The sequence below is a fragment of the Heloderma suspectum genome, chromosome 2 (genome assembly GCF_057233095.1).
Source record: "Heloderma suspectum isolate Gila_16-S chromosome 2, 16-S_ref, whole genome shotgun sequence".
Taxonomy (NCBI): domain Eukaryota; kingdom Metazoa; phylum Chordata; class Lepidosauria; order Squamata; family Helodermatidae; genus Heloderma; species Heloderma suspectum.
Genome location: NC_139459.1, coordinates 325,380,322 through 325,394,191, shown reverse-complemented (window position 1 = coordinate 325,394,191; position 13,870 = coordinate 325,380,322). Strand labels below are relative to the sequence as shown.

The following is a 13,870-nucleotide window of genomic DNA, read 5'->3' as shown; positions in this document are numbered from 1 at the left end:
AAAGGGTGTAATGTGAAAATCGAAATACAAGCCATCAGTCTTCAAGAGAAGATCCATTAACTCTGGAGTAGCTTCTGGCTTCCTGCAGACCTCCTCACAACACACACATGTGCGCACGCACACAGCACAGGTCCCCTTGGCAAGAGTGACCCCGTGTATTTAAAGTTTTATATAAGCAGCATCGATCTGAGGTAAGAGACCGGGAAATCCTTGGAACTGCCAGCTTCTACAGCACCTGCCCTAAGCAGCCTCTGCCAGCCACCTCTCCACTGTTATCAGACATGGCATGTGTGTGTTGGGGGGCGGGGGCAGTTCCAGCTCTTGAACAGAAACCTAGATTGCACCATACAGGCAATGAAAAGGTTATTTGAACAGTTTGTCACAAAGGATTTCTTCCTCCCCCCACCCCACTGTGACATCACGGAGCTACTTAAACAGAACTGGAGTGCCAAATTGCAATGCATGGACCTTGGGCAAAACAGCCAATCTGTTCCTTGCTGGGGTAGCTTTAGATCTGCAGCGCTTGATGGAAGCAGTAGGGATCCTTCTGAAGGGGGAAGTCACAGCGCAGCGAAGGGGAGGGAGCTGTTGGCAGTGTGAGGGTCTGAAAATTAGTTCTGGAGTCCCACCCAGGGCTCCTCCAGATACACTCTCCACAGCACTAAAGCCCCGTCCATTTCCACACTGCAGGGGAGAGTGTGCGAACAAAGCAGCCACGTATGGCGTGGCCAGTCTTGTGGGTCTTTCCTGGCCAGTGTGCTGCTCAGGTGAAAAAGACCCATGCAATGTGTCTCGCCCACATGATGGCCTTCTTCAACCAGGCTGTCACAACTGAAGAGGGCCTTCCTGTTTACACCAGGTTGTCACTCCCCCTAGATCGTTTCCCACATTAGCTATGAGTCAGCACCATGATAGCATCCAGCAAACAACAGAAATGGCTGCATCTCAGATCCAAAGGGAGATGGTAGGAAACAAGGACTGTGCAAAGTTAATGAGGAGCAACTTTTTAAAAAGGGGGATAAGTTCAGATCAGGGCCACTGAAGTGGTATGCAGAGCAGGGTTAGGCAATCCAGTGCCCTCCAGATGTTTTGGACTGCAACTCCCATCAGCCCCATTCAGCATGGTCATTTGTCAGGGGTGATGGGGGTTGTAGCTTAAAACATCTGGAAGGTGCTGGGCTGCTGACTCCTAATGCAGAGAATTCATACCCAACTTATGGGGCAGTATCCCCACCAACAATCAGCTCCCTAGGTGAGGTAAAGGGAGTGCCATTTCTCCACCACAACGTGATCCGGTAAAACAAAATCTACAAAGGACACTCTTCTGCATTACATGTTTTACTGAAACCACTGGTCGAAGCTCCCAGCAATTTAAATAAAGCAGGATCAGCTTCTTGACTGAGGCCAGATAGCTTTCAAAGCCATTACGTAAGGACTGAATCCTGCACGTAAATAATGGAGAGGCTTAATCTCCGTTTCAGAACATGCCTACACCTATTTCCAGCAATCCTTTTATTTGGGGTCTCCCCTCGGTGACCTAACACAAACCAAAGCGTAAATGCTGCAAATATCAAAAGCCAATACAAGCGACAGCATTTAACAGGTACTCCACTGGTGCTTTGCACTGCCCCAGTTTTACCAAGGAACCTCCAAGCGGGGCTTGCACATACCTCCTCGCTGGGAAGCAGGCTGCCATCCAATTTGAATGCTGTCCCTACACGCCTTCTGACCTGAGGAGGTTTTTCTCCTGTGTTCAGAGGATATTCCTTTGGCATTTTCCCAGTGAGCTCCTAGGGAAGAGGAGAAAAGAGCCATTAGGAACATTAGTACAAATGAATTCTAATACTCCACCCCTCCCAAAGGGAAGCAAGGAACAGGGCTTACCGCCTCCCGCAGGCAGATTTTCTTCAGCTCTTCGACTTTCTGTAGAAGTTTCTCCTGTAAAAGCTTTTCTTTCTTTCTCAGTTCCAAGATTTTCTCCTTCTTTTGCTCTTCACTGACCTCCGAATCTTGAGACTCTATAAGAGTAAACCAGTCCCTCTATTTAGGATGTTTAATCGTTGAAGGCTGCTGCTTATGAAGCCAAAGCAGTGGCAGAGGGAGGTATCAGCAGGCTTGGGGGAACCCCAAGGTTTGCAGAAGCACAAAAAGAAAGGGAAGGAACACCCAAAACAGGCCAATGAGGACTGAGTACGCTCCGTGGCCACGTAATACTGACTGACGGTTAGGAGGAGGGGAAAGGAAAACTAGGGAGAGGGCGAATGAGATGGCTGGAATCCTGAACAGCAGCACTCCACGTTACAACATTTCATTGCAGGTCCCACTTGTGAATTCTAACGCTGATTTTCAATCTGTTGCTTTCCTTGACCTTAAGCAGTGGGGGTGATCTTAGCTGTTTTCTTAGTTCAAGGCGGGCTTTTCTAAGTAGATAGTAGCTGCACTACAATGACATTAAATGGATGCCCTCCATTTCCAGTAGTGATAGACATGCATGCCCCTATTCTATCTGATGTGAATAAGTTGCCAAAACTCATCAGTTTGAAAGGTCAGTCAAGAAACTTGCAAAACGAGCACTGCAGTTATTGCTTGATTTCCACCTCTTCCAATTATACTAGGGCTCCCCTTTCAAGCATCTTTTCCAATATTCCTTGCAAGATACAGAAGTACAAGCACCTATGGTTTGCACAGTTCATTGAACAAGACTTCAAATGTGTGAAGACAGCTGAACACAGTTTTCCCCGTGTTGTCACTTGTTTTATAGAGAATTCGTGGACAAATTCAAACTGAATTCAAATTCAGTTTGATTCAATCTCTTATGTAGTACAATCCAGCAAGGCTAGACTTTCCCATTCAATGTACAGAATCCTGGAATATGAGGCAGCAAGTTGGCTGCTGCAACAACAGACAGAATAACTCTGACTTTCAGAGTTCGAGGCCAGCTGGGTGGGGCAGAACAGAGGCGGTACTAACTAGACCTGAATGTTCAAATGTTGTCCTGAACTTTGCCCCGGGTAAACCTGGGTTGCAGCAGTGAAGTTGATTGTCTACACTAGCTTTCCCCAACCTGGTGCCCTCCAGATGTTTTGGCCAACAACTCCCATCATGCCTGACCATTGGCCATGCTGCCTGGGGCTGATGGGAGTTGCTGCCCGAAACATCTGGAGGGCACCAGGTTGGGGAAGGCTGGCCTACATCCTACTAGAGACACAGCAAGAATACATTTCCTTCCATGGAGCTGGTTATTTGTTACATGGCTGTCTAGGCCAGGGATGGGTAGAACATTCTGTCTGCAACAAGACTGGCTGCAGATTTACGGATCCTATGCTCATTCGCTCTTGATCCCCATGACTATAATCCCCATGACTATATGGAGCAGGGATGAAAGGAGGGGGTGGAATATAATCGACATTAAGACCTTGGAGAGTCCAGGTTCCATAGGGCTGCTTGTTAACAGAAGCTGCAAGTTGTTTTAGGAAGTGGAACCTTCCATTTACTTATCTTAGGATCCAAACCTATGTTTATCATTATACTGACTGGTTATTTTTCTACTCCGTTAACCACCTTGGCATTATACATTATGTAGATATTATACATGGAAAGGTGGGGTATAAATTTAAGAAACAAGTGAACAAATTAATCTCACTGCAGCTAAAATCCTAGGAGCCAAACAAGAAAGTGATCAAGCTCCTTCTCCTTCGGCGGTGAGTGAAAACAATAGGTCCCAAAGAGACACAACTAAGAGAGGCGACTCTATCGCCGACACTTTTCTAATTTGAAGCACCAGCAACTAGAATCAGTAGGTATGGTGACTTGATCAAACTAAACAGGTACGGTGACTTGGAGAACTCTATTTTCATTTCCAGCACCACCTATTTTTACAACAGCAAAAGCAGATCCCACACAGGAGGGCTTTTTCTGAAACCCTGTAAAGACTTGCCAAGTGTTACCTACTGTAGCAAGGGATTTCATGGGATTTCTCCCATGTAACAAGAAGTCATCTTTCCTTCACTGAATGTGAACATGCACCTGAGTTTCATAATACAGTCATCAAGTTTCAAGCAGCAGACATCTGAAACAAGGCAGACATCTCACCTGAAGAGATTAAGCTACCATTGCTGGCCATAATAAGTTGATTCTTTGCCTCCACAGCTGCTAGTTTCGAAACCTTTGGCGTTCCCATCTCTGTCAGGTCCATTGCAATATCATCCAAGCTTCTGGCTGAGGGAATTTTTGCCTGAACCAATTGAAACGCACACACAAAAACAGTGAACCACCATATATCATCAGGTTGCCTCTAACAAAGTATCTGAACAAAAGATAAGGGAAGATGGCTGGATGTGTCTGATCTCGGAAGCTATGCAGGGTCAGCCCTGGTTAGTACTTGGATGGGAGACCACCTGGGAATCAGGCTTCCTGCACTGAGCAGGGGGTTGGACTTGATGGTCTTGTAGGCCCCTTCCAACCCTATGATTCTATGTTGTTTCATGCTACCCCAAGAGCTAAATGTGGGTTGTTAACCTATTTCCTGGACACTGATTGATTATATTAGTTAAACTGAAGAAACTGTAGCCTTTGTGATATTTGTGTATCTGTATTTTAACCTGAACAAGTCTAAATAATCATAATAAAGAGAAAATGAAAGATTACTAAAGCACCTTGATTGTCTGTTAGAGATTCAAAATGAATGGGGGTGGAGGGGACACACACACACACACACACACACTAATAAAAAGAGCACTGCATATGTTAAACATTTTGTATTTGTGGCAAATTTATTTTCTGCAGTTCTTAACTGAAAGTAGCATCTAACAAATCAAATAACCATATTACTGGCCAAAGATAGCAGTAACAATAACAAAGACAGCCTGTATATAACCCAAGCCTTTCATCCTGTGGTGAGTAAAAATGACCTCCAAGTAGCCATACAGGGAAGTGTTTGCAAAAGAGAAGAGAGGTGATTTTTTCCTTACGTTACTGATGGGCCACAAATGATGAACATAGGTATGTGTGGGCATGCGGGCTAGAAAACATTGTGGGCTCATTTACAAGGATGATATAATTGCTTGAGGGAGTTCCTGATGTAGTTCTGCATTCAAATAATGGCACTAAACATGTTTTTATTGATGGCAACTTACTTTGCTTTGTTTTCTGTCCAAGTAAAACTGATGTTGACTGATGGCCATAACCCAGATGGATTTTATGAGAGACGTGTTCGCATACCAGGTTTGCACTACGAGGCCACTCTGTCCAAAAGTCCTTCTTGACACCGAAATTCTAAAGCATTTAAAAAAGGCCACATAAAGCCGTTGCTACTTTTTAAAAATTTAAGCTTCTCCATCTCTCTCTCCAATCAGATGAAACACACAACACTCTGTACAGCCGTGGCTAAAAAAAAGCAGCATCACAGGTTCCAGAATAACTGGCAATCCTCTTTCACAGTTGGTGTAATCTGACCTGTTTTTACCAAAGTGTTAAACCTATATGTGGGCTGTACGCTTTGGTAAGAGGGGTGGGGAATGACATGATTGAATGTTCCTCCATACAAAACTTCCCCTCCACAGAAAAAAAACTAGATATCGGAGAGAAATGTTCTAACCTAGCCTTTCCCCTGACATCTAGTTTTTCTACATGGAGAGTGTGTGGTTTTTTGTATGGAAGGGTATTCAATCATGACAGTACCACCACGTCTTAGTGGTACAGTCCAGACACAGGTTTACCACCACAATGAGAAAGAAGTTTCTGTTACACCCAGACTTCTGACTTGCCTCTTTGTCAAAGAACTGAGTCATATATACAAAACCACTCCCTACAGAATTGTACAATACACAGTTTTAAACCTAAAAGAACGTTTGTGGCAACTCGAAAGAGCTAGTGAAAAATAAAATACTGAGTCAGTACATACTCTAAGGAGATGTAGCTGAGGGGTCGAATTCACACTTTGAAGCTGGAATGGGAGCCACCATGGGAAACATTCCCAAGCAATATTGACCTGAGAAAAGGAACTGCACAACTGTGAGGGCCAATGTTGGGAATGTCTGTCTATATACCCTTGCTGTCTTGGTTTGGTGCATTGATGATATGGTTAATAGGGTTCTCTTTAGACTAGGAGTGGGCAAACCTGGGAGATCCGGGGGCCTTTTGACCCCCTGTAGCTCCCCTGGGATGTACTCCTGTTGCCGCACTGCTCGTTTTTAAGCTAAATTTGACCTTTTTGTTGTTGTTCAGTCGTTCAGTCGTGTCTGACTCTTCGTGACCCCATGGACCATAGCACGCCAGGCCTTCCTGTCCTGCGCTCTCTCCCGCAGCGTGCTCAAGTCCATATTCATTGCATCAGTGATGCTATCTAGCCATCTCATCCTCTGCCGTCCCCTTCTCCTTTTGCCTTCAGTCTTTCCCAGTAAAATTTGACCTTTTTACCCCTACAATTTCAAAATGTCTACTCTTTACATGGATATATGAACAAGTAACGGTTTGTTTTAGATCCATCAGGAAAGTGTGGTCTCAGAAATATTGTGCTCAACCTGTTTAGGCACAAGAAGTGCTATTTCATATTAAGCCTCTCTCATTCACTCACATGAAAGATTTGCAGTGGGAATTTCCAGCAGATTCAGCCCATAACATTTACCCAGCAGCTTAAAAAATTTTTTTTTACAACATATACCAAATTTTGTTTTATTTATCCTTTAAATAAAGCTGGTCCATGCAGCTCCTCTTTGCAAAGGTGAATGAAATCCATTTCTGTAAAATGGAAAAGAAGGACCTCAGCACGATCCCTTTGTGCTGCTGTAGAGATAAATATTGGATGGCGCTGAAATACTAATACATCATGTTCAATGAAATAAGTTTAGGCACTGAACAACAAATCAAATGTTTTCAGATATGCCACCACCCACTTACCTACGAGGATCATGAACCTCAACAGCAAATTTCTTCTCACGGAAATAGAGATTCTCCAGCTGTTTCCATTGAAATAACTGGAGAAGGAAACAGGAAATACAATTATTTCAGAACAAAAACTTTCCTCACCCTGCCACATTATTATTAACCCCACCAAGCTTTATTCTGAGAGAAACTCAAGTTATGGTTGAGGATTAATTGTGCAAAAATATATATCTCAAACTCTAAGCATTTGTAAGATTAAAAGGCCCATATAGTGAACTTACACTGTTTGTCATAAAGAGCACACTACAAATTGGGCTCCTCGTACAGAATTTAACTGTAGATAGTTGCATCTCCTTCCTCCATTCCCGAAACAAGAACCTGCTCATCTCTAACAAACCTTGCTCTCATAGAGAGGGTAAAAGTCATTCAAACTTAATTTAAGTGACAAAAAATGGTTGATTGTTCTCCCTACTGCTGTTCCCAATTGTGGGTCAAACATCATCCATAGAGACCTGATGTGTTTCTACTTAGGAGTGGCATGTCATTCTACAGGAGAAGTAAACAGGTGAGGGGTGTGAATTTATCATATAAAAATCCCTGCGTCAGAGGCATGAAACTCTAAAGATCCCATGCTCCAAACAGGCTCGTTTTTATATCATCACTTCATGGACATTGTTGAAGAGATATAGCAATGTGGTTGCATGTCCATTCCTGCAGGATGCGGATAAATTCCTTTTATGGGAAGCATGAGCACAGAACATTAATGCTGTTGACACAGTACATTGGCAACAATCTACTGTCAGTTACAGGCTCTGTAGATGCTTGAGGCTGCAATCCTATACCGGCTTACCAGGGGGTAAGTGCCATTGGATTCAATGGGGCTTACTTTTGAGTATACATGTATAGGGCTGCACTGTTAGGTGTGTGTTTTTTATATAACTGTTAGGATGGCCTTCTAGCTAAACTAAACTAATTTATACAAGCATTTAAAATTGAAATCAATGGCACGCCATTCTGTGTTGGACAGCAGCTATGCTTTCATTTTACTGTTCTTGCTTCTGTCTTTGTTTCCTGGCTCACTACTGGCAAGCACTTGTCAATGCTAAGAGTGATGGGCAACTTCTTCAGGCTAACAGACACCTTCATGAACTTCTCTATCAACCCTGCCCCCATCTCCAGAAAAACCCCAGCAGCAGTATGTCCGACAACTTTTTACACAACCCCAGAACTTCCAGAGACAAATGGTGCCTTGAGACCTGGGTGGCCCAACACCACAGACACATTGAGGAGGACAACAGCAAGGCTTTTTGACACTCAGTTTAATATATAAAGTGAAGGTAGCCGTATTGTGCCCCCTGCCAAAAAAAACATTCCAAAAGAAAAATGCTAAATCCATATTAGTGTAATACCTTTATTAGGCCAACACAAAGGTCACAAAACACTGTGCTATGAACTTTCTAGAATTCTTAATCAGGTAAGATGGTAAACAAAACAAAAAGAGGTAAGCGGGAAGAAAAAAGTTGCTGATATTTAAGCTATGGAATCTGCATTTCGTTACAATCTTAAGATGGGAAGTGGAGGATGTGGCATTCAAATTAGACTCTACCAGGTACTAAGATGGTTTCAACATACACCTGAGACCCTTCTAAGAAGAAACAAACAGTAGAACATCTCCCATTGTTGAAAATATAAAATCCAGCTGTTCACTGAAAAGTACTCCATCCTTAGGTGAAACACACAGACTGCTGCTGTGCTCGTGGGAACAACAGCTAGGGCAACAGGAGCTGGTGCTGCCCAGTGAAACCACCACTTCTGGAATGGGACGAGTCGGTGGAGCTTGGTAGTGCAACATGTTTAGTGCTGGTGAATTGCCAGCATTGGTTACTCTCCACAGTTTCCCTGGTAGGTGGAAAGAGAATTAGAGAAAAACTAGACAGTGATCATGCTGACAAAGCTGGAGATAATTTCAGGTAGGGCATTAGGTTGAACAAAAAAAAAAGTAAGTGCAAGCCAAATTGGGTAGTTTTACCTAGTGGTTGGAAGGGATGTTAGGCAATCAGTGATGCAGCTCAGAGTCTCACATGTTTTCTGACATCAAAACAAGGTCCTGATGGCGAGATATTACTTCCAATATTGGAGGCAGAATGCCTCTCAATACCCGTTGCTAGGATCCACAAGCAGGAGGGTGCTGTTGCGCTCACACCCTGCTTTTGGGCTTCCCACAGACATCTAGTTGACTACTGTGAGTACAGAGCACTGGACTAGGTAGGCCTTTGATCCGATCTAGTCCAGCTTTTTTTATATAGAGATGGGATGGGTGGGATGAAAACCGCCCAGCAATCCAGGACATGCACTTGTCTTTTGCAGGCCCTGCAAGGAACCTTTCCTATATGCACAGAACAATTCTTTCTGTCCACATCTTTAGCCTCCTCTAAAGACAGAACCGCTTGCATTTTATGCTATATGGCTGGAGTTTTATTCAACATACTTCACAATCGGATTTACCGCAATATATGCCCGCTTCTGCTCTGAGCATTTGGGCATTGTAACAGTGAAGATTCTCCAGCACACTTACTATTAATCCCTACCCCCTCTTATTGTATTAAGTCAGTCTCTTGTAATAGCCCATTGACACCCAGGGGACTGTTCCTGAGGGCCTTTACTGTTATGTTGTTTTTGATTTTTGATTTTTCTGATATATAATAAAATGCTTTAAAAAATCTTTAGCCTCCTCTACACTAGGTGGCAACAAGGAATCACAAATATTAATCCCATTTGCATTGGGGTGGCAAGGGTCGTGCACCTGCATAAAATCAATCATTTTTAAACCCACTGCAGATTGATGTGCTAAAAGGGACTGGCTAGGCTCACCCTAAGCTCAACTGGAAATAAAAGTGTGATCAATGAAAACCTCATGCACAATTTTGCTAGTATGATAGATCAAAAAGTGATATGGACGGTGGAGAATGAAAGAAGGGCATTTAAGTTTTGTTTGGACAGCTAATAAATAATATTGATTATGTAGCCTACGTGTTATCCAACCCAGGACTAGACAGAGAACTATAATACAATAATGCTCAATAACAATGTGCTGAGACCAACATTCCTATGCACACTTACTTGGGAGTAAGTCCCACTGAACACAGTGGAACTTATTTCAGAGTAAAGATGCACTGGATTGTGCGCTCAAGCCAAGCCAACTATGGCCATAGCATAGGCAGCTACATGGGATTCAGTGGGACTTCTGACCAAACATAAGTAATGGGCAATTTCCTTTGTATAGCCTCTGCTTATACTATACTACAGTGCCCAATACTCACATATTATAGTGGAAAAGGTGCTAGAATGTGACTCCCCACCTCAATTTTCATATAATCTTGGGAATATACAACCATTCTATCATATGGTAAACATTATTTTTCTTTTCTATTTTCAGGTGTATGATGAATAATTGTGATTACACTATGGAGGGCACATTCACAAGACTGCTTTCCTGCATGAAAGTTTCAGAGAAAAGTTAACTTGTCAAAAGAGAAGACATGTGAATTCTGACCTTACTCCTAGTGCCAACATTGCTCCTGAAAGCAGTGCAGCTGACACTACCATTTGAGTGAAGTTGGCACTCAGTGTTGGCAGCAGCGGTGATGCCTGAGGGATTTATTCGTAGGCAATGAGGCACGCATTGCATAGTTCCTGAAAGCATTTCCATGTGCCAGCTTTTCAGTGGGAACAGGAAGTAAGGGCAGAGCAACAGGGAAGGGGTGGAGCGTAGAATGGGCAGAAGCCGGAATGCAGGGGATGGAGTGTGGGGACAGAGGGAGCTAAAATGAGCATAAGTGCAGGATATGGGAAGGGAGAGGCTGGAGTATGATAGGGAAGGAGGGCAGGATATCCTACCCCAGCCTTAAACCAGTGAGCTATTAGAAATACAGGAAGCTGCCTTATAAGAGTGAGACCATTGGTCCATTTAGCTCAGCATTATCTACACTACATGGAAATGATGGGAGTTCCGGTTCAACATGTCTGGAGGGCCCCAGGTTGATGAAAGCTGATCTATACTGACTGACCCCAGTGTTACAGATAGGCGACTTTTCCAGTCCTAACTGGCAATGCCAGGAATTGAACCTGGGACTATCTGCATGCAAAGCTTGTGCTCTACCATTGACCTAACCACCCTTTCCCTTATTCCATACCAAATGGCCCCAATTTTCGATTCAAAACTGCCTCCCTCTGTGCCTGATGAATCCAGGGAAACTGTTTCCAATGTATCAGCAAGCTATAAGTGTCCCCCTTTGTTCCTTAGGGCTTGCAGAAGGAGGTAGCACTGTTCCCAAAAGTTCTCCTTAACAAGCACTCGTGCAAAACAAAGCCAACAAGTTTTTGTAGCTGCCTCAGGAGGACAATCTGGAGACAATGAGTTTGCACAGGTGTAGCCAAGAGTGTTATTTAGCTACGAAACCCTTTGTTGCCAATGTTGATGTAGGAGATGAGAAGATACCTAAAGGGTTGGTATTTGGACTAAGAAAAACAAAACTTCCTGAACACTGGGCAAATCAAAGTGAAGGCAACTCATCAAGAACTGCACTATTCCAGGCTTCACAGAACAGAATAATTATATATACAGAATATTGTGCTGAAGCCACTTACTTAGCAGCCAAATCCTGTGCACAGTTATATGTAAGTAAATTCCATTATTCATTGACATTCCTAACTAACTGTGCTTGGGACGTCAACTTTACAATCTGCTCCTAGTCATGTTTACTTGAGAGTAAGCCCCACAGTAGTCAATCTGGCTGGCTTCCAAGTAGGTGTGCAAAGAAGTAAGACCACTGAATGAAGGTCTTACTGTGTTCAATCCCTTAGGCTGCAATCCTGTGTTCACCTTCTCATGAGTAAGCCTTTTGAACACAGCTGTACTGACTTTTGAGTAGACATCCAAAGGCTGTTTACTAAATATCATACTTCATGCATGAACCAAAGAAATCTGCAGTCCATGCCTACAAAAGGTCTTAGTGAGACATTTCATTCTTCGTATGTATATAACACTGGGATATAATATTTTAATTGCCATGTACCACCACAGCTGGTAAGCATAAACTGTCATCTACAACGCTAAGCAACCATACATTTCGAAAACATAAAAGATTACATTTTTATTTTAAATGCACTTATCTCATGTCATAAACAAAGCCTAATCCTTCACATGTGTTCATGGACGAGCCAAGCAAGGCTCTCTTTACAAGCCTTTCATCTTCAGAAATCCTGCTGGATCCAAATTGTGCCTTTGCCCAAACTGTACTTTATGATTGTTTTATTAGACTCTGCTGTGTTTTAAAACTGATGCAAATTATACCAGATTGTATTTTTAAAATACCCCACTTCTGGCTCGTTGGAATGTTTCAATAGCCTTTGTTGACAAACCCAGTTCTCATTCCATAAAAAGAACACAAACACCCTGAAAATAGGGTTAAAAAAAAAAAATTAGGAGGCTAAAGATTGCAAAAGACTCTCTGTATCAAAGGAGATTTTGAAACCTTTCGACCTGTAAGATTGTTTCCACAGCTAGGCAAAACCTAGAAGCTAGTTAACATTCTGATCTTAAACATATTATGAAGGATAAGACTAGCTGATTTCAATCAAACTATGTCCACTTCGGGTCACCGCCAAATACAGACCCTTTTCTCCTCCCTCTCCCTCTATTGGGAAAGTAGAACCACACAGTGCTACCACTTCACACTGGCAGCAGAAAAGAAAGGTAGCCCAAATGAAAAACTGGATGAACGATCCTCTGTACTTACCTGGATCTTTGTGGAGGCTGCTTTCTTGAACGCTTTTGTAATTCCGTATGTTTCCAAAAGGGCACTTGCATGTGTGTATGTGTGTGTATATGCTTCGATAATGCCCCCCCCCGCGCCCCCACCTCCAACTCCTTTCCCTAGTAGCAGGATAACTTCCTGTCTCAATTCTTCTGCCTGACTTTCAAACACTTAGGTGTTAACTCTAGTTTCACCGACTGACTCTCTCGGCTGACACATTGCTGACATCATCAGCTTTTATCAGCAGGGCTGTCTCCCCATTCCACCCTCTCTCCTCCTCCTCCTCCTTCGCAGATAGCAGAAAGTGCAAGAGGGCAAGGGAGGCAAAGCTGATGGGTGTCTCAGAGACGGAGGGGGCATGCCTTAAAGCTAGCACAGGAGATCAGCAGCAGCTCTGGCCAAGCCAAGGAGCAGGATAAGAACTTGCCAGTCCACAAGAGCTAAAGAAATGCAGACATCCCCACTGGGCTTACTCACACTATCAAAAGGCAACAGCTTCTACTGGAAGAGTTTGCCACATTCCAGCAGCACTTCCCTGCAGCTCGGATTGAGGAGGGAGAGAGAGAAAGAGAGAGAGAGAGAGAGAAAGGAAAGAAGAGAGAGGTGTGCATGAAACAAGATCTCTTGAAAGCACAGCCTTTCTCTTGCTACCTTATTGCTCTGACTAATAATGACTCCTAACATGCCTCCCCCTCTTTACCACTTCCTCTGGAATTTTTAATTCGCAATGTCTTCTATGTGATGCACTCAGCATTTCTGAAGCTCGTGGGAAGCCCCAAAGGGTACTGGCAACATACTAAGAGAGACAACCTGTTTGACTAGAAGCCTGCGGAGAAGGTGGCACATGGAGAACTGGGTGTCATGGTACCTCCTGGATCATTGCTGGAAATGGCTGCATGACCTGTTCAAACAGTTCTCAGTAGACTGCTTTAAAGACCCCATCAGCAGAAACAAAGCATTAGCTCATCCCTGGGCCTTATGGATGGGTTGGGGGAGAATTGTGCAAGTCATCTTTCACTCAAGCAGCTTGGGATCCAACCCAGAATCATGTCCATGCCAACAAAAGTACTTTCCACAGTTGACAGTGCAGTCCTAAACATACCTATTTAGAAATTAATCCCACTGAGGTCAAAGGGGCTTACTCCCAGGGAAGGGGCTATAGGATTGCCACT

General features: G+C 43.5%; 1 protein-coding gene across 2 annotated transcripts in view; it reads right to left on the bottom strand.

Moving 5' to 3' along the window:
* Positions 1-13,870, bottom strand: part of FRMD4B (FERM domain containing 4B) — a 177,842-nt gene that overhangs the window by 27,055 nt on the left and 136,917 nt on the right. For both annotated transcript variants that reach the window (XM_084840423.1, XM_084840424.1), the window contains exons 12-16: positions 6,898-6,974; positions 5,136-5,274; positions 4,093-4,234; positions 1,885-2,018; positions 1,671-1,790 (exon numbers count right to left, since the gene is read on the bottom strand). In XM_084840423.1, coding sequence (XP_084696549.1) covers positions 1,671-1,790; positions 1,885-2,018; positions 4,093-4,234; positions 5,136-5,274; positions 6,898-6,974 — 612 coding nt within the window. The remainder of the gene's footprint in view (positions 1-1,670; positions 1,791-1,884; positions 2,019-4,092; positions 4,235-5,135; positions 5,275-6,897; positions 6,975-13,870) is intronic.